The sequence below is a fragment of the Triturus cristatus genome, chromosome 7, assembly GCF_964204655.1.
Source record: "Triturus cristatus chromosome 7, aTriCri1.1, whole genome shotgun sequence".
NCBI lineage: Eukaryota > Metazoa > Chordata > Amphibia > Caudata > Salamandridae > Triturus > Triturus cristatus.
Window position 1 is genome coordinate 655,613,267 of NC_140590.1, and position 27,149 is coordinate 655,640,415.

The following is a 27,149-nucleotide window of genomic DNA, read 5'->3' on the forward strand; positions in this document are numbered from 1 at the left end:
GCACCAGCAGGGAGCCCACAGACCCAGTCACCTTCAAGACATCCCTCAACCAATACCGCCAACTCCTGAAAAAGACTAAAAGGAGTGCTCTAGCTGACCACATCGAAGCCAGTTCTAACCACAGCAAAAAACTCTATAACAACATAAGAGAGTTCTCCAATCCCTCAGCCACTGAAAACATCATCACCTCTTTCCAGGAACTCTGTGACACCCTGGTGGACTTCTTCCATGGCAAGATCGCCACCATCTACAAAAACTTAGAACCCCTACCCACCACTGCCGACATCCTCAGCCTCCTCGCTCCCAGAGATGCAAACCCCAGCAACCTAATGACCACCTGGGACCAGCTCATCGCACAAAACACCACAGCCATAATAAACTCCGTCCACTCAGGAGCTCCCACGGACCCCTGTCCCCACCACATATTCAACGTATGGAGCAAGGTGATCAGCAACAAGCTCACCACCATTTTCAACGCATCCATCACCATGGTCACCTTCCCTGAAAAATGGAAACATAGAGAAGCCAAACCCCTTCTCAAGAAACCATATGCTGATGCCAGGGAACTCAAGAACTACCCTCCCATCTCTCTACTCCCCTTTACTTCTCTCTGCTCCGCTTTATTTATTTATTTATGTCATTTGTAAAGCTCTTGAATCACCCCGGGTGGGGTATCTCCGCGCTGAGGACGAGAAGGGTGAAAGCTGGATGGAATTAGAAGAGTGATGTTTTAAGTTTTTTCCTAATGGACAGGTAGTTGTTACAGAGCCGGATGTCCAAAGGAAGCTGGTTCCAAAGTTGGGGGGCAATGTAGGAAAAAGACTTGCCTCCCAATCTGGTTTGTTTTATCCTAGGAATGGTCAGGAGACCTTTCCCTTGGGAACGTAGGGTACGTGAAGGTGAATACCTAACTAGTTTGTCCGCCAAGTATGTAGGTCCCATGTGATTGAGGCCTTTGAACACCAAACAGCAGATTTTGAACTGGATCCTCTTACGTATAGGTAACCAGTGAAGTTTACGGAGTAGGGGAAGAGAAGGTGTGCGGTAAGGTGCACTGGTCGTCAGACGAGCTGCCGTGTTCTGGACCACCTGCAAGCTGTTCAGGGAGGATTCCTTTGCGGCGATAAGTAGGGCATTGCTAAAGTCCAGACGGCTGAGTACTAGGACATGTATCAATGTTTTCCGAATTGACGTAGGGAGGAAGTGGAAAACTCTGCGGAGTAGGCCAAGGGCATTGAAGCATGCACGTTTAGTTGATTTTATGTGTTCATCCAGATTAAGTTTACTGTCAATTAGAACTCCTAGGTTTTTAATCACTGTTTTAGGGGAGGGGGGCATACCTAGTTCTTCGGGCCACCAGCTCGGTCCCCAGCTAGTAATTGCATCCTTGAATAACATTATTTCTGTTTTTTCCGCATTGAGCTGTAGGAAGTTATTGCTCATCCAAGATGTTATAGCCTTCATGCCTTCTGAAAAAATATTTTTGGTGTTGGGGGAGTCTTTATCAAAAGAGAGAAGAAGCTGAGTATCGTCAGCATACGAGATTGGAGTGAATCCAATGTTTCTCAGAAGAGTGGCTAGAGGAGTGACATACACGTTAAAAAGGGAGGGGCTGAGGCAGGAACCCTGAGGAACTCCCTTTGTGACCAACGTGGTCTTGGAACTAAAAGGACCTAGGTTTACTGTTTGTGTTCTTCCTTTGAGGAAGCTCCTTAGCCAGTCTAGAGCCATGTCCTGTATTCCTATATTTTGTAGTCTTTTCAGTAGAATCTGGTGTGAAATGGTGTCGAATGCAGCGGATAGGTCGAGCAGTATGAGAATTACTGCTCGGCCAGCGTCCGTCTGCATTAGAATGTCATCAATGACATTGACTAAAGCTGATTCTGTGATGTGCCGGGGGCGAAATCCTGATTGTGAATGGTCGAGGCAGCCGGAAGATTCAATGAATGCGGAGAGGTGGGTGTTGATATGTTTTTCTAGCAGTTTGCTGTGTAAGGGGAGTAATGAAATTGGGCGATAATTAGATATCACATCTGGAGATAATTTAGTGTTCTTTCTTATAGGCATGATCTGTGCTGCTTTCCAGTCATCGGGTAGCTTGCCTTCCTCAATAGATTTGTTGAGGATTTGACAAATTGGTAAGGCAAGTTCCCCTGCTAAATTTTTCGAGATATTGGCTGGAATAAGGTCCCTGGGAGAACCTGATTTGGCAGATCTCAATAGTGATTCAGTTTCTTGAGACGTGAGTAGAGGAAATTTATGAAGGCTGAGTGCAGTAGGAGGAGGGGAGACTGCTGTAATGTGTAGATTCTGGGGCGAAGTAGTGGAAGTTATTTTATTATACATATCGTTTATTTTCTGCGAGAAATGATTGGCTATGTTGTCACAAAGTGCCTGAGTGGGTTCATCTTCTGGGTTACAGGCTTTGGGGCTAATGAGAGTGTTGAGTATTTGGAAAAGGACTTTAGGTGTATTGTCTATAGCCTCTAAAAGATTGGCAATGTGGCTTTTCCGGGCAGCTTTAATGTTTTTATGATAAGAGTCCAGGGCTGATTTGTATTTGCCTTTATCCACAGGGTCCTTAGTTCTGCGCCATAAACGTTCTATTTTTTTGCAATGGCTTTTTTCTACACTGAGGTTTTCGGAGTACCATGGGGCCTGAGTGCGTTTAGTGGTGGCTGAAGAATATTTCAGGGGGATTAAGGCATCTATGGAGGATTTGATTGAATTTTGAAGAGTGGTTATACAATTGTCTAATGGATCAGAGGCAGAATGTTGAGGAGGGATGAATGTATCCCGGAATAGCGTGGGGGTTAGTTTGTGCCATTGTCTGTATTCTCGTGATACTGGTTTATTTATGGTTATTTGGTCTGCAGGGCCTAAAAGATTAAATTCTATAGAGGAGTGATCAGACCAAGTCAGAGGATTAGTTGATAGGTATTTAATGTGTGATGTATTAGAAAGGACTAAATCTAAAGTATGGCCTCCGCTATGTGTAGGAGCAGTATTGATTTTGGTAAGTCCTAGTGTTGATAGTTCGGCCAAAAAAATAGACGCCTCTGGATCATTAGGGATCTCGCTATGGACATTGAAGTCACCCAGAAGAAGAAATTTACTGGAGGATGTCACATGTGAGGCAATATTATTGAGGAGGTGGTGGATTGAATCAGAAATGGGTCCAGGAGGACGGTATACCAGTGCTCCTTTCCAACTTAGCCGCGAATGAATATCTATTCTAAAGGCTAGAATTGCAATTTTATCACTAATATACTGATCAAGCATGGTTGCTTTTATCGGATCCTTGTATATGATGGCTATGCCCCCCCCCCTATTTTATGAGGTCTGTCAACTTTGAGCAGATGGTATCCATCAGGTATTGCGATGGCAATGGCGGGGGTGGAGGAGGGTTTTAACCATGTTTCGGTAATGAATCCTATGTCGGGGAGGGTGGAGGAAATCAGATCCCAGATGTTAATTGCGTGTTTGGGCAATTGGCGTACATTGGCTAAAAAGCAGTTCCAGCTAGTTTTTGCTTCCCTCGTATTGTCGGGGTTGATCATTAGCGTCGGGTCGGTAGTCGGAGGAGGTGGAGTGCTTTGAAAGCCGCAGGTTATGCATGCAATGGGGCCTTCGATGGCCGCGGGAAATTTTTAAGTACATAAGAGGGTTTGAGAGTGATAGGGGTGGGGGTATGTACTCTTTTAGGTATTTTAGCTCCACACTTGAGTAAATAATACGCTTGGTGGGATGAGTGTTCAGCTGGGCGGTGGTTGGACCAGGGTTTATGGCTCCTGGCGACGATCTGGCGCGGACGGGCGCAGACGGGCTTGCCTTTGGCGCGCCCGCTACGTGCATCCGCTGCGCGTTCGCCTAGCATAACTTTTATCCTCGATGCCCCGGAAGTGAGGGGGAGAGGGGGAGGAGTCACGCCCAAGGTCCACCCTCCGTGCGATCGGCACTAGCCGCGACAGACCGGGGTGCAGGGCAGCTCCAGGTATAGCAGGTCAGTGTGTTGCGCCACAGAGTAAAAACACAGTATACACAGTAAAAGCAAAGTTTCGAGAAGCAGTAAAACTTGTGCAAAATAGCGATCTAAAAGTTACTTTTGAAGCGATCTTCGCAGCTAGCAGCATTCATCTACGTCTGCTGCGCGTTCGCCATAGCATAACTTTTATCCTCGATGCCCCGGAAGTGAGGGGGAGAGGGGGAGGAGTCACGCCCAAGGTCCACCCTCCATGCAATCGGCACTAGCCGTGACGGACCGGGGTGCAGGGCAGCTCCAGGTATAGCAGGTCAGTGTGTTGCGCCACATAGTAAAAACACAGTATACACAGTAAAAGCAAAGTTTCTAGAAGCAGTAAAACTTGTGCAAAATAGCGATCTAAAAGTTACTTTTGAAGCGATCTTCGCAGCTAGCAGCATTCATCTACGTCCGCTGCGCGTTCGCCATAGCATAACTTTTATCCTCGATGCCCCGGAAGTGAGGGGGAGAGGGGGAGGAGTCACGCCCAAGGTCCACCCTCCGTGCGATCGGCACTAGCCGCGACGGACCGGGGTGCAGGGCAGCTCCAGGTATAGCAGGTCAGTGTGTTGCGCCACAGAGTAAAAAACACAGTATACACAGTAAAAGCAAAGTTTCTAGAAGCAGTAAAACTTGTGCAAAATAGCGATCTAAAAGTTACTTTTGAAGCGATCTTCGCAGCTAGCAGCATTCATCTACGTCCGCGGCGCGTTCGCCATAGCATAACTTTTATCCTCGATGCCCCAGAAGTGAGGGGGAGGAGTCACGCCCAAGGTCCACCCTCCGTGCGATCGGCACTAGCCGCGACGGACCGGGGTGCAGGGCAGCTCCAGGTATAGCAGGTCACTGTGTTGCGCCACAGAGTAAAAACACAGTATACACAGTAAAAGCAAAGTTTCTAGAAGCAGTAAAACTTGTGCAAAATAGCGATCTAAAAGTTACTTTTGAAGCGATCTAAGCAGCTAGCAGCATTCATCTACGTCCCAGCAGCTTTCCAACTCTCTGCTCCCCTTTCCCTCCAAAGTCCTCGAAAAGGCCTTCAACTGCCAACTCACAAAACTCCTAGAGCACAGCAATTTTCTGGACAACTGCCAGTCCAGATTCCAATTCAATCACAGCATCCGAAACCGCCCTGATCACTGCCACTGACTACATCAGAACACTAGTTGACCAGGGAGAAACAAAAGCCCTGGTCCTATTCGACCACTCAGCAGCGTTCAACGCCATATCCCACCACACTCTTACCAAGAGGCTTCATCACATCGGAATCCAAGGAGACGCCCTTAAATGGATCCCCTACTTCCTCACCAGCTACCACTTTTCACCTTGGAACCCAAGTACATCATCTGCGGCGGTCCTCACGGCTAATCCCTCAGCCCTACACTGTTCAACAACTTCATGACCCCCTTGACCAACATCCTCAGAACCCATGGACTAAACCTCATATCCTATGCAGACAATACCTAGCTCATCCTCTCACTATCAGAAGACTCCTCACCACGAAGACCAACTTCCGCAGGCGTATAACGAGCTTTGCCAACTGGATGAAAGACCACTGCCTCCCCATTCAGGAAAGATGTCAATTCAAAATGCTGATCCAAACAAAAAGCCCTTCACAATCAAGGACCAGCATATATTAACCACCACATGAACTTCCACCACCCCTCCAGACACCTGCGCTCCGCCTCACTCTCCCTCACACACACCCTCACATCCGTCGAAGCAACAGTGGAGGATGCGCCTTCCCCTACCTTGCTGCGAAGTCCTGGAACAACGTCTCCCTTCACCTTTGTACCATATCCTCTCTTCTGTAATTCAAGAAGGCTGTTCAACTGAACCCTCCCCAAAGCAGCAAGGCTCTCAGTGCCTAGATACCCTTGCAGGTGATTAGACGCTCTTTATAAATCATGTTTGAATGATTGATCCTATATATTGTTTCTTACAAATTTCACTATATACATATATATATATATATATATATATACATATATATACACACACACACACACACACACACATATACGTGTGTGTGTGTGTATATATATATATTCACTGAAAAAAACATAGGTTTTAGGGAAAGTTATAGTTAGTTGGACATTTCACTCGTACAAAACCAGAGAAATTCCCCCGTTATAGTTAGTTCAGCTAACTATAACTCGCGCCCCCGCAATGCACTGCTGATGACGTCACATATTACATCACTCATGACATGGTCAGTGACATCACTGATGACATCACTGATGACATCACAAATAACATCACTGATGACATCACTGATTACATCATCCAGTGACTGTGTCGTTCTGTAAAGTTTAAATATGTTTAATATATATAGGGAAAGGCATATTGAAGAATGAGTGGGTGTATAAGTGTCTGAATGGATGATTTAGTAGGTGCATGACTGACTCTATAAGTGAGTGATTAAACGTAGCTTACTGAATGCATGGGTTAGTGGCTAAACTGTGTGAATGTATCCGTCTGTCTGTTGGTGTGTAAGCGGCTGCATGGGTTTGTGAATAGCTACATGAGTGTCTATATGAGTTATTGATTGGTTGCTGAGTATCTGTATGGGGGCCTGAGTGTTTGTGTGGGTGGTGTGTGTGCGACTCTGTGCATAGATGTGTGAGTGGGAGATTCACTGGGTGCATGGTTTCAAGAGTGCATCTGTGATGGACTGTATGGGTGGGTGAGTGTGTGTATGGGTGTGTTAGTGAGTGAATGTATATCTCAGTGGTACATGTGTGAGTAACTACATATGTGAAAAGCAGTATATATGTGTGTTAGATTATTTAAATGGCTATAAGTGAGAGTGTGTGATTATGAGAGTAGCTGTATGGATGAGTGTGTGCTTGTATCAGTGATTGTATAAGAGCGTAAGAATGTGCTAGTATTTGTTTGAGTAAGTGAGCTGGTGTGTGTATAACTGTATAGGTGAATAAATGGGAGTGTGATTAATTATTTGCATGACTGACAAGGTGTGTGAGTACCTCTATGGATGAGAGGCGGTGTGTGAGTGTCTATATAGGTGTATGAGTGTATATGATAGTCCTGTACTGAGTGATCGTAAGTATGAGTGACTGTACGGGTGAGTGAGTGGGTGTGTGTGTAGACCTAAGAATCAGTGAGGGGGTATGTAGTTATTGATGTTGGAGTGTCTATGGTTTTGAGAATGGCAGTCTGTAATTTAGAGTGGGTGTATCAAAAGTTATATTAGGGTGTGAGAAGATGCATGAAATTATCTCATAGATGTTGTCATCAGTGATGTCATCTGAGAGGTCATCAGTGATGTCATCAGTGATGTCACTGACCATGTCATGAGTGATGTAATATGTGACGTCATCAGCAGTGCATTGCGGGGGCACGAGTTCTAGTTAGCTGAACTAACTAGAATGGAGGAATTTCTCTGGTTTTGTACGAGTGAAATGTCCAACTAACTATAACTTTCCCTAAAACCTATGGTTTTTTAAGTGAATTTCTAAGGTTTTTAAATGTTAATTTCTAACTATAACTTTTCCTAAAACCTATGTTTTTTTCAGTTAATTTTTAAGGTTTTTTAAATGTTAATTTCTAACTATAACGTGCCTGAAACCTATGGTTTTTTCACTGAATTTCAAAGGTTTTTTTAAATGCTAGTTTCTAACTATTCCTACAGAGGTAGGACATGTGAGGAAAGAAGAAACAACGCACAGAAAGAAAAAAAAAGAAATGCACAAAGAAACAACAGAAGTCCACAAAGACGAAGAAAAGTGCAGGAAGAAGAAGATATGTGCAGAAAGAACCAACAGAGGAGCATAAAGTCCTCCTGTGCCCACAACTTTTTCAGACGGGTACTGGTGGTAACTGACTCTGACTAATCAGGCCTAGAGCCAGTGCTATGCTAAAAGACACTTAGAATACAGTGAAAACACCTACATACACTAGGGAACACTGTGTTGGGGTACCCTGTGATTAGCATGACCTCCTCTGTAAGTCCCTAGTACATAATAGGGCAGGGGGATTAAAACTACCTCTTAAAACGTGCCACGGGCGCGTTTGCACACTGGTGAAGGGAGGGGGGCGCCTGAGGTTACATGTGTGCAAACACGCCCTGTGGCCGTTTTAAGTTGTGGGATACAGTCCCCTTGAATCCTGAGGGTCCCTGGGGTCCAACTAGCTCACCAGGTACCTCCAGTAAGCACCACAGAGCTGCGTTGCAGTTAGGTGTAAAAAGGGGCGTGGCCTCTGAACACCTCTCTGCAATGCAGCTTCCTGGCGCATACTGATGGTACCTGGTGGGCTAATTGGCCTCCAGAGACCCTCCGTATTCAAGGGGAATTAATTCCCCAACTTACAACTCGCCAGGGGGCGCGTTTGCACAGTGGTGAAGGAAGGGGGCGGGGCCTGAGGTGACATGTGTGCAAACACGCCCTGTGGCGCGTTTTAAGTTGGGGAATCAATTCCTCTTCAATCCTGTTCAGCTGAACATCTCGGCAAAAGAATCCAGCCTCGTGGAGCCCTGCTAAAGCTTGCAGCTTTGTCCCACTGGGGATTTTCCACTTCCAAAGATTTGACAAATTTTTAAGGTGGAAATCCATACAGAGGATCTCCAACGATTACCCCCCCACCCCTCCTCTGACATCGTCTGGTGCCTTGCTCCCATGAACTTTACATTCTCAGGAATTTTCTTCAAAATATTGTCTAAGTCCAAAGGTAAGCTGAGACCGGGCCCAATCCACTTCGTGTTTTTGACCCATGCTTCATCGTGGTCAGCCTTAAATTTTGACTTTGCGACGGTCTCACGCGACCCTATACCTGCAGTTGGTACTTTGATCTTTCCGGTGATATTTTACACTAAAAACATTAAAAATTCATAACTCTGGTTCTACTGATTGGATTGAATTAATTTTTTTGTTATTTTAATTGTTACATTGTCCTCTATTTTTCTAAATTGTATGGGATTTTTCCTGTGTTGTGTTTTCCCTTTATTATTGTATGAGTGCTGTATACATTCTTTAGACATTGTCTCTAAGTTAAGCCTGAATGCTTTTTTGGCAAGCTACCAGAGGATTTAGTGCAGGCTGATTTGGCGACTTTTGTGGTTCAATCTGGCAAGGATTGTAGTTGTTGCCTGAGTGGGGCTTCCATCCCTAATTTCTTACATGGTGAAAAATTGTTGGTTTGGCATAATGTTGGGGATGCCACGAAGGCTCTCATGAGAAGAAGGTTGATCTAGTGCACAGCTCCATTTATTCGAATGGCAAACCAAAGAAAATAGCCCTTGTTTCCCGGATCCAGGCCATAGAGTCCCAACATAAATATGCCTGCTCATAGGCTATCAACAAATCTCTTAGGCTAGCAGGAAGCTGTAACAACTCTTGCTTTCAGAAACAAACAGAAAATTACTGTTTCTCAAGCAAAAATATTATGAATGGGGAACAAGACTGACAGTCTCCCCACCCATAAACCTAAATAGTTCCAAATGAGAAATAGCATAAAAAGTATTGTTGTCACAAATGGTAGGTGACTAGAAACAACACCTGCCATCATAGGGTGCTTTACCAATTTTCTATATCATTATGCATGACTGGGGTGTGAACCTGAGACTTTAGATAATTACCTGGTTGATTTTGAACTTCCCAAAAATTATATTTATGTTATCTTGCAATTAGAGGAACCTTTTTTTAGAATAAGAGGTTTGAGCATTTATCAGAAGCTTCCTTGGCAGTAATGTTCCTGGCCCAATGGCTTAATAGCCTTATTTTATTTTAAAAATGTAGTACTTACTTACCCTCACTCACCAATGTTTTCATTCATTTCTTACATACAGAGGTTGTCACCAACACAATGATGATGTCAATTCTAACCCTAATATTGAAAGCTGGCTAATAGCCCAAATAAACTGTAGTTTGTATGTTTAGGTTTATATGCTTGTATAGTGCTCGAATGCCGTGGCGTCTCTGCGCTGAGTGTGTGGACAGGAATGGTGCACTGTGCTTGGAGGCATATGCAGATGTAAACCACAAGGCTTTCAAGCTTTTCCTGAAAAGCTGTAGGTTGGATTGGAGCTTCATAGGTAATGGCAGTTTGTTCCAGAGTTTTGCCGCACATTGTGATATTTCCCTACCCCCACATCTTGCCCGTCAGGTCTTTGCGATCTTAATGAGGCGCAGGCTGGCAGATCTAAGAGCACGTGGAGGGATATATGGTGGGAACAGTTTTTTATGTCTTCAGCACCACCGCCATATATTGCCTTGTGCACTAGGCTGAGGTACTTGAACTCTACTCACTGTTTGACCGGAAGCCAGTGGAGTGATTTAATTCCAGCAGAGGTTGACTGTCCTCCGGAAATGCCCAGGAGTAGTCTCGCTGCGGCATTTTGTAGACTGTAGTTTTCTCAGTTGGAATTGTCAATGCCCAAAAAAAGGGCATTACAATAATCTAACTTAGATAGAAAGAGTGCTACCATCACCATCTTCTGCAGGAATGTATGGTAAAAAATGTTTTCAGAGTTTTTAGTAAGAGAAAGCAGGATGAAGTGAGGCTGTTTACCTGGGGGCCAAATTTCAGTTTATCATCGAAGATGATTCCTAGGTTCCTGACCTTATTTACCGGGCTGGGGCATTCTCCGGCCTCAGTTGGCCACCAGGACCTGTTCCACAGGGGCTGACCCGGGCCGAATTCCTTCACCTCTGTCTTATCTGTATTTATTTTTAGGAAGCTATGGCTCATCCAGGTCATAATCTCCGTGAGACAGACATGGAACCTGGCTGCAGTAGCCTCAGGCTGATTGTTGATAGAGATGACTAGCTGTGAGTCATCAGCGTAAGAGACCAGGACGAAATCATGCTTCCTGATAATGTTGGCCAATGGGGTGACATAGAGGTTAAACATTGTCGGGGAAAGGGCAGACCCCTGTGGAACACCGCATGGAAGATGAAAGCTGTCTGACATCAGGCCATCCCAGAACAGCCTCTGCTCTCTTTTCTCCAAGAAAGAGGACAGGAGGGCCAAGGCGGTCCCCCCTACTCCCACATCCCTCAGCCGCTGCACCAGGACTGCATGGTTCACGGTGTCAAACGCGGCTGATAGGTCCAGGAGCATGCCCTCCCCCCCCCCTCGTCCACCACTCTTTGAATCTCCTCAGTAGCAAGGATCAAAGCGGATTCGGTAGAGTGGCGTGAGCGGAAACCATGCTGGGAGGTGTCCAGCAGCTTATTTACATCCAAATAATCGGTCAACACTACATTCAGTTGTTTTTCCAGGACTTTGGCCACAATTGGTAGGCCAATAACTTTACTAAATCAAGAGTTAAAGATTTACATACAATTTTTGGTGTCCTATTTAGACCAAGATAATGTCAGCCTTCCAGGCTGGTTTCATTAAAAAGACATACATGGTATTAACATCTACTTTGCAGTAAATGTTATTGATATAGCAGAACTCACTTACATGCCATAGACTCTGTATTCACTCTGTGCTGATAAAACATTAAACAGGGTCAAATGGGCACTATTGGCTTGACTGTTAAACAAAACCGGCTTGGGCCCAAACATCAAGAAATACATTTTAGCCACCTTTCAAGACCCAAAAACCAAAGGAATTGTAAATAGGCAATACCCCGATTGTACATATACCAAAGGGACGAGAGAGGGCTGCCCCTCTTAGGTCCTGCTGATTCATGACATTGAGGCAGGGCTCTTCACAGTTGGGTGAACTATGTTCCAGTGGTTTAGTTCTGTTGTACAACTGATTTTGTGTTATCCCCTGCAGATACCTTCAGATTGCTTCAAGTCCTTCATTGGGTACATACTGATATTTGCATGGAAAAAGATGCTTGTGACAAAAGGCATATTGAAGATGACCATGAGGGTTGGCTCACCAAGGCTGAATCTCAGTCCTTTATGTGATGATGGGGGATAGCCAACTGCCACATAAGCATAAATACTTGACAAAGAGGAGGAACTTGGCATTGAGATCACAGAAAATAACTGGAATGCGTTATGAGCAAGTACTGCAAACTCCTATATGTGCTTCAATACAAAGAGAATATATATTAAATCTTAACACATTGGTACCTCGCTTCAGTATATCCACGCATTATATTTGGCTCTCCTGATGGGTGTTGGAGGGGATGTGTAAGTTGTGGACCGATGACCCACATGTGATGGACCTGTTGCCAAATTCATTATCGGATTATGATTTTCACTACCCTCAGACATACAAATGATATTGTTTGGTTACTCAGTAAAAGTTCATTCTTACCTTTAACAACTTTCATCTTCAAATTGTTAACTCACATGCTGTTGGTGGCCCTTTTGTTGGTAGCACAATTTTTGGAGTTACCAGATCCTCCATCAATGAGTCTTGGGTGGACAAAAATATACTACATATACACTATGGGCAAGCTCACCGCTATAGTTCTCCAAAAGATATAAAAATTTGAAAGAACCTGGGCCTCCCTCACCTCAAGACATTGAAGGGTTCCCTCTACGAACAAAGTACCAGTTTCTACGCCAAATATAAATTAATAGATGTGGCCTGCGTTGTCACTTCTTTCCAGCACGACTGACAGTTTGTAAGATGAGCTTAATGATAAGCCAAGAATCTTGCTTTTCATGTGTGTGATAAATTAAAGGTTGCTTGATTACCCCGTCCGCTACATTATATTGTCATGCTGTTAACCTGTCCTGAAACGCAGAAATTTGTAACCTCTCTGTTCTGATTGAAAAGAATAACATACTAGGTATCTGCATCTGAAATAATAATGTAAGTTCCCATTCCAACCTCCGAAAACCTCTAAAGTTATCAAACAAAAGTTCTAAAAACCAGGTTAGGAGGATTGAAGAATCAGAAGAGAGCTTCTGAAGCACTGGAACATAAGCTGTAGATCTCCAACATAATTATGTTTATCTGGCATTTGACCTGTGCCCCTCCACCAGCCGTAAGTCATAACTGAGGACCATCCCCACTTTTGAAGAAGGGCATAAGTGACAGAAAAAGACCAAAAGTTGGGTTTTCAGTCTTGGCACAAACACATTCTGGCACACTCTCCCCATCTGCTCATTATTGCCACTAAATTCCTGGATCCACCTTTCAATTGCTAGAGTTCCTCAAGATCCTGAAGCTCCAGTTGACAACGTCATTAGTCTGCTCTGGGAGACATGTATTTTGTGAACAGTACACAACACTATATCTTGTCTTTCAGTAGTCACTAAGAACCTTCTAAGAGTTGCAGTCCGTTGATGTCCAGTTATAGTTTGTCTCCTGACCAGTTTCCTGAACTAGATAAGTCTCCACCTTGTGCACCCCTGGCCAGCTTGCTAATGTCCAGCTTGATCATAGTATCTGGTGCGGATCAGGGAAAGGGCTGTGCCATTCCATGCCTACAGGTGATCCAGCTAGCCACCTCTGAATCTTCTCAGACAATTTCTCCTCTTCCATGTAGCCATATCTTTTCCTCAGATGCAGTATCATGATTTCTGCAAGGCCTAATAATATAGTGAACCTGTCAAACTTGCTGTATAGACATAGAAAGGAGCCCTTCAGTCCTGACCATGACATCCTCTGAGCCACCAGAAAGCTTGCTTCTTAATATAAGCCATCCTGTCAAGTGAAAGAAAGAGAGTCCCCGACACAATGTACAGCAGAAACCCTGGGACCTCCATGTTCAGTTTGGGCATTTAATTTGATTTCTCCCAATTGACCACGAAGCTCAGACCCTCTGCAAGCTTAGCATCTAGACATATCTGAGAAATGACTACCTCCTGTTCCTGAACATCATTCTGATCCCTTTGCCTCTCAACCAGCTTCTGGAGCTTCATAAAGCACCAGCTGGTGGACGATAGGCTACGTAGAAGAACCTTGAACCCCAAAACTGTCCTCTCTTGGTAAACTGGAGAAACCTTTCATGTGGTATGTAGACTAGAATTATCACATACAGATCCCCAAAGGTCATCCTGGTCAACCAGACCTTCACTAATAAGATATCCTTGTGGAGAAATAGCAACTCTCTGTTGAACTATTACTTGGAAAGAAGGTGAATGGATCCCCTGTAAAGGATCATCTGACACTTTTGGCCCATCCAAAATTGTTAGGAGCAAAAGCTTTACACACTAAATTTTGTGCTTCATTAATATCAGCAGATATCTGCAGGAACCAACCTAGTTCCCTGACAAAAAACTATCTGAAAAAAGAGTCATGGATTGTTGGTTCAGCCTCTGAAGACACTAGTTCAGTTAACTTGGTGGCCACTCAAATCAGAATTTCTCACTGGTGCTTCACAGAGATAGCACAATTTATATTTCCCAAACAGTCAAAGGACCTGTTTCGCCACAAATCCAGCAATTTGTCCTGGCAAGATCGCCATGACCTGCCAATGCCTTTCATAGGTCCCTTGGAAAACGTGCCATAAACATGACCATCCTGGAAATTCGGGTTTATGCGAAACTTTCCACTCCACAGATGGCCCAGAACATTCTGTCAATTTCTGTAGTCCATATACAAAGGCTTGTTAAGAAAACTTTACATGTCACTTTTCATCTTGGACACGGGCGGCCACTCTGTGTTTCTATAATGCCTTAAGCCGAACATACCCTCCCGAGCTTTTGTTAGGCCTTTCTCCTGGCCAAACAAAGTCCTATCACAATTTGCTCTGGTACTTGGTACATGCCATTCATTCCCTCCTCCAAGTCCTCAGAGTAAGAATCATCCATGATTTCTTGCTCATCTAATGAGGGTGTCCCTTCTTTCCTGGACCCAGAATCAGCAAGATTTCCATAGCTTTGACCGTTTTGCTCTTCCTCTTGTTCCCGAAATGTTAATCTTTATAAAGGTCCTATTCAGCTTCTCTGCTTCTCTGAAATCCTTTTTTCTGTAGCTTCTCAAAGCATTCATACTCCTCTGAAATGGTGGAGCAGGGAATGTTCTTCTATTTTAGCTATGTGAAGGGGAGATAAAAATGGATACTCCCAGTATGCTGGGATCTAGGGGTAAGGAAACATGCAGTGGCTTTACATATGTTGAGATACGACATGAGACAAAGTATTGTCTTTGCTGTCTACCGCTACTTGGTAATGATGGAGAGGACCAAGCGTATGATGTGCCGGCTTAATGCTGACCCTGACATAACAGGTGTCCTCAATAATCCTGATCTCCTTAATGCACAACACATTGGTAAAATTGCTGCGTAATTTTAGTTATGTCCCCTTTTCTGGCCTAACTTATTGACATTATGAAATGTTTTATACATATTATTTTATCTAATAATTTTATTATGGTGCTTGCTTGTTATAACCATGTACTCTTGCTCCTGTGAGTGTATGCTTGCTCCAGTTTTAATATTAAACATACTTTATACAATGTTTTTACCTGTACTTTTATGGCTTGTACTCTAAATAAAGCTTTGGCTGACTGAAATGGGCTTTTTTTCTAGTGCTTGTCTCACTTAGCAGGAGGCTCTATCGTCCCATTGTGCATGGATCCATCCCACACACTTAGGGTGGAGTTGCCATGGGGGGGGGGGGACAGTTTGCAAAGCTGCTGCCCACAGTGCTTCGCAGGTGGGGTGACGTTTTTCTAAAGCACCCCTGGAGCATATGGTGGATGACCTGTAACAGATCAAAGCACAGGAGTCTTCTTACTCCACAGCATATGCAGCTTCAACAAAAGAACTGAAGCTGCTGTCAGATGGGATTGCCATCTGTCAGCCAATACTGGGCCAATAACACACACGACTGCCCACACAAAAGGTACATTATTAGTTGCGCATAGTAAAACAACAAAAGGAAGATTGCACTGTCCCGGGAACATCTTTGCTGATTACTGAAGCCCTTGCCTGACTAGCAGAAAGCTCGCTCCCTAGCAGGGCGAAGGAATCCTCTGCTGAACCGATCCACCGCCCCGCCCTGGGCTCGGTGTGTGCGGTTTCGGAGGCTAATGTGCGCCCACGGAAGTGGGAATCGGGGAGCAGGAATCATGCGAGGAAATGTGCTGCCTGGACCACACACCGGGGGAGCTCCGCCACTCAGTCCACAAACTCACAACAAAGGTGTCCCCAGTTACTTAAGAAAACAGTCAAAACTACAGACTTTACTTAACTGACTATAAAGCAAAAAAGAAAGAAGCAGAAAGAATAATAACAAAGGACTGTATTGGACTTTATCAGTAGTGTTTGGAGTCCATATCCGTGGAGTTTTGGGGAAATATGGTCTGTATGTTGTTGACGTTGTTTGGCTGTTATAGTTTTGCAATAAAGGAAGAACAGCATAACCCTCGCTATTGTTCTCGCCATAGACCCAGACCTGGCGCCTGTTCAGAGTGCTAGGTTAGATTTCAAGTGGTTGTTCTGCAGTCCAGTGCTTTTCATCCTAGTTGGACCGAGGGTTTCGGCTTTTATGGGGGGTGTCTCCGTTGTTCCTCGCTGTGCGTCAGATGCTAATGCATATGCACAGCTTGCGTTATACTGAATTGTTGTTTCTAGTGCTGTTTTAACATTCCCCTAACGCTTGTCATTTTGAACTGTCACGCACCAATGTTATTTCCTACTGCTGCGCCGCACTTGTCTTTTTTAGCTGCATTTTCTTTTCTTAACACAAATGTAAATGAATGCCTTTATTTCCTTGTGTCAGAGGAACTGCCACTGTATGTAAAATAAACGACATCGTTTGATATATGGTTCTTCAATTATGCAAATAATCTCCAGCAAAGAAGGGCTGAGAAAGTAGACAATTTTGTCCCTGCCGGCTGCCTGTAGAAGAGATGCAGCATGATCAACATAGCACAGTTTCTTTGTAGTACAAATGTTTTTGGCTTCCCCAGATGTCCATTTCAAGCTGCTGAGATGAGGTGCAGGTCCAGGACCCTGCCATGCCTATGCCACTCCTAAGTATTGTAACATGCTGTCTATACATTTCTTTTTCTCTCTGAAGGAGTGGGCGTTTTCAGCTTTGCAAGATATGACAGTCATTTTTACAGTGAGAACTACAAGGGCAAATTGGATAAAAGGAATTCCGTCATCCGAGGAAACTACTCCGTGTTTAATGGATACTACACCCCTCCCATCACTGGGATGCTACTCCAGCGGTCCTGCAAGGTGGGTGTTGGTCTTACATTTCCCCCAATTCCTCCCTTAATTCAGTCACCCTCTTCATATGTCACCGGACACTATCTGCAGTGTCTGGTCTGTTCATCCTCTTGTCTCCTCCACTTTCTCATCCTCCTCGTGCTCGTGTGTACGGAGGCTTCTCCTCACCTCAGTGTTCGTCCCACGTTTCACTATCCACTTACCTCCTCTTCTACTTTACTTTTTCCACCCAGTGGTTTAGTTTCCTTTATGTTAGGATTTTTCCGCGACCACTGCAGTTGCAGGAACAGCCAGACACTATCTCAGGTAAGAGCACTTGTGTTAGCCGAAACCCTTGACACTGGGTATGCTGTGTGTGATGCAGACTTGGCCCCCCAAGCCTCGTTAACTAGTTGAGTATACGTGGTTGAGCAGTCAAAGCCTAGCTCTAAGGTTGAGATGTAGGCTGTGAAGCAAAATAATTGGCACAGTTGCAATAAAGATGGGAATGTTCAGCCAAAGTTGTAAGTTTATATAAATACACAACATTTTAGTAATAACTCAAAAATAAACACGCGCATTTATAGTAGAGATTGGACTTAAACAGTAAAAAGCACTCAAATCAAAATATACAATAAAACAGTGGTGCAAAACTAACCAGTTAGAAAACCACGGTCCCTGGCAGTAAGCAGTACGTACTCTATGCTGTCAGTAAATTGATTGCAAACATCAGAGTACTCCGGGAAAACGAGAGAACTCAACAGACTAGTAAAGCATTTATCTTAATGTTGGAATTAGTCTGAAAATGTTCTCCAACATACTGTTCAGCCAATTGTGATCACACTACCCAAAAATTGACAACACTGCTAAAACTGAGGTACTTAATTGGGATTCAGACACCTTTATTGTTAGAGAAAAAGAGCAAATACAAAAAACAAAGTAACAATCACAAATATTGTGAAATTGTATCCTGCAAATGAAATGACTATTGCCTTGTAGGTAAGAAAAGAGAATTACTGTAACTATGAAGATTAGCTCGTTTCCTGCTTAATCATCATCATCAAAGAACTTTATTTATATCTCTATTGATCATAAAAGTGTAGACAGAAAAAACAGCCACAGCACACACATGCATAAAAATAGAAATATAAAAATCAATAAATGTGATTATATCAATATATAAAAAGCTCTGGCTAGCATATTTAAAAGGAACAATATAAAACCACAAAATTCATAACACGAACCAGTGTGTAAAAATATAAACAGACCGTGGTCACGATTAAATTCTATAGCAATATTAAATGCCCCACCACAGTACATCACAGACATCAAGTCATTCGTTTCATAGATCAGAAGCTGACTGCACGAATTTTAAACGCCTAATCAAAATGCCTTTAAAAAAATTGCCAGACAAAAGTAACACAATCCGACTGGTGTCACACTGCATTAGTCTGAACATTTCCTGGAGCTCCCTACTACCCAGTTTTTTGCACAAAGGAACAATCCATTTTGTAAGTATGTGTTTGTAAGAAGGGCAAAAAACACATGCTTTTCAGAACATCCAACACAGCCTACACACAGATCATCATATGGACCATTATCATGTTGCTATCTACCAGTAAATGATTTTACAGGTAAAGTACCATACCTTAATTGAAGGTAGATTTTCCTGGCTAGTGGAGGCGCAATTTCATTGATGGTACTTTCATTGGAGGCCATTGGTTTTCGGTCAAGGAAAGACACAGATAACGAGCACTTGCACTGTGTACCAATGTCTATTGCCACAGTCTCCCAGAACATTTATTTTATGCTGGCCTTGCCGATCAAACACATACTCTGGTGAGGCCCAATATTTATCCACTTTCAGTCTATGAAGTAGGGCCTTAATAACACAGAGTCACAGGTTCCTGCTTAATGGTTTGGTCACTTCAGGGCACAGCCTTGATTATGGAAGGACGCTCAGCGATGATGGGCATCCCTCAAGCTCAAACGCCTTATACTGGAGCATGCAAGCCTCTCTTAATCTGGTAACGTGGAGGCCAGCTTTGTGCTAGACTTCTGTCAAAGTAGCTGGATCAGCCAATAACAAAACAATGAGAGTTAGTTCTGAGATTGAGTGCGCTTGCATGCTGAGGCACCACTCAGCTTACCTGCACGTTTAGATTTAGTTTGTTGGGGCAGCCCGCCTCTGGTCAATGATTAGGGGTCAGAGGGCACTTTTCCGGTGCCTGCGGATTCTGTGAGTTGGCTAAGGGCTTTCATGTGGACAAGGTCAGCAGCAGTGGCCTCAGATTCAGAAGTGCTTTGGGACTTATTCCTAGCCACGAGAAAAGGGTTCAAATTTAACTCGCCACATTCTGTAAGTACAAACGGCTGCAGTGTCTATGAAGGTAGGTACCCAAGAGGTGCTCAGGAAGCAGGAGGGAATCTCAAGATTCTTCCATATTCTGGCAGTCGGAGAGCAGGTCCCTCTTAGATTCAGTGCATTCTTGAGAGTTCAAGAATCCAACTAACCAGGTTGGAGCCGTTTCTATCCTTCGATTTTTTTCATGGAGACAGACAGTTCCAGCATGCAATAGCCACTGCCTATATGCAGCTGATGTGTGGAGGTGGGGAGTGGTGGACAATGTTATACGATCTATACACATGGTGTTTCATTATGAAAACACATCTGTGACCCTTTTCCTAAAAGTCTTGAACTACTTTAGATTGAGGATTGTATAGATGTATATTTAGTTCACTGCCTGCCTGCCTACATTCGGGTCTGCTGCTCATTGCTCTCTGACAAGCAAACTTATTTCTGAGTCGCATGCCGAATGTATGAACAGATTGTTGTAGACTCCCCTTTTTAAGAGTACTCTTGGTTAGATTTCCATAGCACACATAGTTGTGGCTATACCCATACTTCTTTGGTGATAGAGAAAATTGATATGACACCTCCTACTAGTCCTTTTGGGATATACACATTAGCGGGAAAATGGATTAGAGGGCTGAAGACCTGCCAGAGAACTCTCAGAGTTTGATAATAGGATCACCCTGTTTCCAGACCCTTCTTAAATCATCACACACAGGAAATTATATGTCTGTAGCATGTGTGGCTGTAGATGCACATGCTCTGCATACTCCTGCCATCAAGTGTCGGGCTCGGATGTTTGCAACTTGTTTTCCTTCAAAAAAGTCTTTAGAGTCATGAGGTATAGTGACTCTTCCATTTGTTGGCAATGCGCACAGGCTCCAGCTCCATTTTTAGATAGTTTTTTCCCACCATCTTTTTCAGATGTGTACTGATGGGGCTCAGTGTTCAGCTCCTAATAGCACTTACAGCTGGGCCCAGTCACCTCATGACTCCAGTGTCAATGAAGCCTCCCAACAGATCCATGATTTAACCTCAACAACAAGATCACCTCGGTGCCCTTCCGCTGGGGCCTTTCACGCGTTGTATCTGGTAACCTGTCAATGAGAAAGCCAGGCCATTGATGGAAAGGACTTGCTTCCAATACTGCCCCCAATAGTACTTTGTTCCCATGGATCGACCACCACCAAGTCTGAAATCTAAGCCTTTCTCCTGAGCACAGAGACACCACGTGCCAAGCCTCCCTCACTTGCCGCTCAAAGAAGACTCTTTGGTACTGACGTGAGCAGAGGTGGGCGCATCGGAGAATGTAGAGAATGGTGTCTGATAACACCTCTGATATCTTCAGGGAACGCAATGTCAAAGTGCAGGAAGAGGCCGGTCCATGAAAGACCCAGCAGTTCCAGTTCAGAAGCAAGCACACATTCTGAATCCAAGAGTATGGTCCGCACCCACATGCAATCGACGGTCGTGCAGCAACTCTGGACAGACAGCAGGGGTCGGACATTGAACCCATAGACTCAACAACAGCCTACCAGGCCACAACTGCCTTCGGGCCATTGTATGCTCCAGCCAAAGCCTTCTGAGCAGACAACACTTCCCTTTCCAACTACAGAGACCCTGCATAAGCTGCTGCCCCCTTCGAAGCCAACAGTGTCCTCAACTCTGGCACCAAAGCTAAAATTGCCACCAAAGCTGATATCACCACCAAAGCAGACATCATCACTGAAGCCGACCTCGGCACAGAAAACAACACTGACACCAAAGGCCTCCACGCAGAAGGCCCATCGATGCCAACTATCCACTCAGTCCAGAAAACTCTCTTGAAGTCGAGCTCTGAGGAATCAGAGCAACTGATTCTCTAGCGGCTACAGGTGGAGTTTGATGCTCGTTGGAAGGATATCTTTATCCACCCATTAACTAGGAGAGTCCCCACCAAGCTGCTGCCGAAGACACAGGACACTTGTTCAAAGAAGATGAAGTTGACTTTTGAAGAGCAAATTACTTGGAACATCCACCTTCTCCTAAACAGAATAACATAAGAACAGGGGCATTAGCCCCCTCCCTGCTTAACCTCCTCCTCCTTCTATTCCTCCTCCTTTTTCTCTTCCACCACCTCCTGCTTCGCCACTACTTCCACCACTGCCTCATGCCCTACCTCTTCCAGTTGCACCAGATTGGTCACCACATTCTACCTAGGGAGCAGGTAATCCACTGTGTCCAGCTGAACCCTACAATGCAATCTACGACCCTTAGCCTAAGGATGACCAGTGGATGACTAGGATGTCAATCCCTGATCTGTACGCAGCCAACCCCTCCTCCCCAAGGGCACTACCACATACCATGAGATTATACCTAGGGCAGCTACATATCAAGCAATTAATATACATGTTGGCCAGGAAGACGACAACTTCTTGATTAAAACATTATCAAAGATCCATTGTATCCTTCAGTTACTTCCAATGCTTAATGGAATGCTCAAGACTGTACTAGAGATTTTCAAGAGATTTTCAAGGAATCAGACAAAGCTAGGGTCATTACATCTAGGGTCGACAAAGAATACAAGTTGTCACCCAAGCATTCATTGCCATGTTCCTCCAGAGTCACTCGTCGTCCATAAAGCACATACATTCGCCAATACCCCGAGTACAGGGGGTGCTGCATCTCCTGATAAGGAGAGTAAGAAGCTGGAAGCAGCAGGCAAAAGAGTGGCAGTGCAATTAGCCACACACTGGAGGATTGCCAACTCAGTTGTCCTGATCTCCTAATTAGCCACGGTGCATGGGGATGAGATAGAGGAACTCCTCAAACATCCTTCTGAGGAGTATAGGCAGCGTGGACAAGATCTGGTTACAGAAGGTAAAACCATTTTGAATGCCACTATCCACTGCGCCTTAGATGCTGCAGATACCACAACCAGAGGAGTGAACACCAGCATCTTGCTCTGTCGTCACACTAGGCTCCTTGCCTCTGGCTTTAAGCCAGAAGTACAGCAACGTCTGTTGAACCTGCGGTTTGAACGTGCACACTTCTTCACAATACCAAGTAGATAGATGCTTGAAAAGCTAAAAAAAAAAAGGCACAGCCAAGGCCTGGGTGCCCCTCAAACCACTAGCAGGTAACAACATCAGGGGCAGGGGCAAAGGAGGCTTGGTTAAATGAGCTTCCTCCTCCAAGCTGTAACTACCTTTTGCTCTTCTCTGATCACACTACATCTGTCGTGGGGCAGACTGCAGGAGTTACTTCCACGTTGGGAAGAGATCACCTCCGACCAACAGGTGCTCTCCATCATAGAGCATACCTACTGTCTAGAGCTCATTGCAGCTCCACCAAACATTTCACCCCGCAGACACACACTCTCTGCAGAACATCAGCATCTTCTTAAGGAAGCGGTCCAGGTTCTCATTCTCTAAGGGACGATAGAACCAGAGCCACTGCAGCATCATGGAAAGGGGTTTACTCCCCATATTTTTAATCCCCAAAAATGATGAGTCACTAAGGCTCTTACTTGACCTCTGGCACCTCAACAAGTGCATCCTCTAAGAACACTTCCACATGGTCACTCTGCAGGATGTCAACACTCTGCTGCAGCACAGTGACTTCTTGACTGTACTTGAACTCAAGGATATCCACTTCCTCACACCTGTACATCCCACTCATCAATGCTACCCATTTTTTGTGAAAATTGGTCAACATCATAAGCTCAAAGTGTTGCTATTCGGGGTCACCACTGCCCCCAGAGTATTTACAAAATGCCTCGCTGTGGTAGCTGCCCATCTCAGAAGGAGCGCCATTCACGTATTCCCCTGTTTAGACATTTGACTAATCAAGAGAGCAAGCAAAGAACAGTGTCTCGCTCACACCTAAGCCACTATGGGGCCTATGCATCAACAATGCCATTTGCGATTCCTTATTAGCGAAAAATAAGGAATCGCTAATAAGGAATAGCAAAAGGCTATGCATGTAGGAATCGCTATTCAAATAGCGATTCCTTAATATTCCTTATTACCGAATCGGTAATACCGAATCGGTAATAAGGAATACCTACCCATTCATTCCTATGGGCTTGGAGGCCCATAGGAATGAATGTAAAGCCAGTCTGTATTAGCGATTCGGTATTACCGAATCGCTAATAGCGGGAGCACTTTCAAGGGTGCCAGGGTGTCAAAAGGACACCCTGTTGCACCCCTGAAAATGATATGTGCACATATGCTGCACACACACATGCTCTAAGGGCATGTGTGTGCGCAACATGAAACTTTGAAAAATGCACAAAAGTGCATTTTTCAAAGTTTTTGCAAATTACCATGCAGTTCATCTTCATGGTAATTTGCTCCCCCATTAGCGAAATCGCTTATTTTTTAACTTTGATGCATTGCATTTAAGGAATCTCACTTTGGGATTCCTTAAATGCAATCGCTATTTAAGGAATCGGTATTTAAGGAATCCTTATTTAAAGAATCGCTATTTAAGGATTCCTTAAATAGCGATTTCTGCTTTTGGGTTGATGCATTGGGATTGGGTATTTTTTACTTAATACCGGGAGCTATTACCGAATCGGTATTTTACCGACTGGATTTTGGGTTGATGCATGAGGCTGTCTATCCTCTCTTCACAGCTTGAGCTTCATCATACATACCTTCAAATACTACCTCCTGTCCCTTCAGATCCAGCCCTGTCTGGAGGCTGTACTCAATACAGTCACTGGCAAGTCATACCCCCAGTCAGGCCTGGGTACAAGCATTTCAGCAGATACTGCCTCTTTTTCAACAACTGACTGTTAATGGCCGCTACAACAAAGGGGCCTGCCCCTCAATTACTTATGGCTTCTGGCTAGCTCTTAGGGCTTTGAACCAGCAGGTTCAGCACAAGAAAGTCATGATAAAGACAGACAAAATAACACTATGTATTATCACCAAAAGCAAAGCAGCACACACTCAACATAGCTAACAGCACCGGCGCAAAGCATTTGGCATTGGTCAGTTGACCATCAGATACACCTCCTGGTAGGGTTCTCGGAGTGGACAACAACTTTGCAGACCTACTGAGCAGGATGCTGCAATAAGTCCATGTGTGGGAACTGCACCTACTAGTCCTACTGCCGTACTTCTGCCGTAGGGGGTCCATGAGATCGACCTTTTTGCTACTGCCCAAAGCAGAAAATGTCAAAACTTTGCCTCCAGGTTCCCACAGTCCATGGGCAATGCTCTATGGATGGATTGGTCAGGTTTATTTGCATACCCCTTTCCTCCTCTCCAACTGCTTCCATATGTGGTCCAGAAGCTTTGGAAAACCTCCCTTGCTCTCATCCTGGTGGCTCCCACGTGGGCCAGACTACACTGGTTCTTGGCCCTTCTAGAGATGTCAGTGTTCCCTACGAGAAACCGCCCAACCGGCCAGGCCTTTTCACTCAGAACTAAGGCACAATCAGACACCCCAATCCAAGGCAGCTCAATCTAGCTAATCTGTGGAACGCCGACACCGGCGGTGAACAGAATTTGAGCTGTGAAAAGTGTTTCTGGAGAATAACCTTTGGTCTCTCACAGTTGCTTGCTTGTAGGTATTTACCCTGCAGACAGTTAGTCCGATGCACATATGGGTGAAATGAGGTCCCCCTACCCTGAAGAAATTGCCAACGAGTAGGAAAAGCAATGAGACATTTTGGTTTTCTATTTGAAATATTCTAATATATGGTAGGGTTTTCTTAAATCATGAGTGTGGGCATTATTAAATACAACTTGCCAGAGGCCCTATGCATCTCATTTCTAACCTTTTTTCTTGTGAGGAAGAAGCTTCTCCTCCCTCTTAGGGGGCTCTGGGGATTGATAGATGTGTGCCGTATAAAAAAAAAAACATTATTAGACAAACAATGCACACACATACACAACATTCTTCTTGAACTTGTTCGGGCGTTGGTTCCTTTCGGTACAGAGGAGAGGTGCCAATGATGATATGTGAGCAAATTGACGAGAAAATGGCAACTGCTCCTTGATGGTTGCTTACGTGAGGCTCTACCCTGCTTTCTTGTCTGGGTGTTCTAGGGGTACACTTGGTCTATCTCTTGGCTTTGACCTGATTTCTTGGTTTTATACATTAACACATGCTAAGGGATGTTCTTGTAGCTTTGCACTAGAGCTTGCCCTTATCACAATAGTGAAATGAGAGACCTCATAGAAGTGTTAAATATGATTAGGTATTAGTGATATTCCCAGGACTTATTGTTTGTTAGCTCGATATAGCAATCTGGCTCTGATGTCCTAGAATCTGTCTACCTTAAGAAATCAGATCTAGCTTGTACTTCCTTATTCCTTCATTTAGCGCTATTGCATCCTATATGCAGGACTCAAAATTCATGTCACCAAAGCTTTCATGGAAAAATTCAAATGGGTTATCCCACCTAAGGTACCTGCCCTGTCCACAACCATAGCATTATACTTACCAGACTAATTGGTCCTCCCTTTCGGTCTCTATATTTGTGCCCTTTACAGTTCATCTCCTGGAAAGATGCTTTCTTTGTAGCTATTACACCCTAAAGGTGTGTTAGTGAGTTACAGCACCACACCCTTGAGGAGTCTTTCATTCAAGTTCATAATGAGAGCTCTGTACTCAGAACTAATCTTAAATGTCTTCGTAAGGTGGTAGTCCCCTTCTATCTTAACCAGACCATTGAGCTCCTGGTCCTTTCCCCCCAGCCAGACTCAGTGGCAGAGAAGTCCCTTCACACCATTGATGTCCAGCATGTCCTCATCAACAGCACCAAGTCCTTTCATAAAACACTGCAACTTTTTGTTTTTGCACAGAAGCTGTGTCATCACATAACAGCAATGGCCATCTATATCAGTGTTATGTACGATTAGTGTAAGCATTTCTCTGTGGGAATTGAGCTGAGGTAGTCCTCTCACATCTTTATACCAATAAACACATAACAAACAGTTTTAGGCCCTTCACACTTATACATAAGACACTTATGAGGGTCCTTATTGAGGTACTGCAACCTACCTAACAGTAAAATATATTATAATGATCAAATATATAAAGCCCCTTCCAGGAGTGGGGGGTGAAAACCACACCAAAAGATGAGACAGATGCTTCTCTGTCACAACAACCTGCTACAATGGAATAGCCTCACTTCTGACAATTGATACTCCCAGGCCCAGCTCTATATTTTCTCCCCAACTCATGCACCAACCTTGAATGCCAAGCACTAAATGAACGGGATTCCAGTAAAAAGTGATGCTCATGATTTTCCGAGCAAAATGCACGTCACGGTACAACATGGTTCAGGGTAACCTAGATTGCATGAACATTATATTGCACTACTTGAAAATGTATAGCACATGAGCGGACCTCAATGTAACTGCATATACTTTGTCAGTTAAATGTTAGCCTGTGCATCTTTCAAGTGTTTAGAATCAAAAGATGAGCAGTGAGTTGTACACAAAGATAAATGTTTTGGGTAATTGTTGGTGCTTATGAGAGGATTCTGATGAGAGCATTAACACTGCTATAGGAATGACGTGTAATCACTGCTATAGAAGTGACGTGCAATTGCATATGAGATTCTGCGGTAAAGTCCTTCACTGAATCTCCTCCTACCTTTGCAGTCAAAATCAGTTTGTTCACATGGGTACCTCCTGATCCCAAATGATCCCTATCACCTGCCCAGTCTCTCAGCTTCCATACTGTTCTCTGTCATATTCAACCTCTACATGAAGCCACTCAGTGCTCTTCTTACA

At 44.3% G+C, this 27,149-nt stretch overlaps 1 protein-coding gene across 2 annotated transcripts in view; it reads left to right on the forward strand.

The window, feature by feature from the left end:
* AMZ2 (archaelysin family metallopeptidase 2) overlaps positions 1 to 27,149 on the forward strand; it is a 414,175-nt gene that overhangs the window by 350,731 nt on the left and 36,295 nt on the right. For both annotated transcript variants that reach the window (XM_085617283.1, XM_085617284.1), the window contains one exon: positions 16,927 to 17,090. In XM_085617283.1, the coding sequence (XP_085473409.1) occupies positions 16,927 to 17,090 (164 nt within the window). The remainder of the gene's footprint in view (positions 1 to 16,926; positions 17,091 to 27,149) is intronic.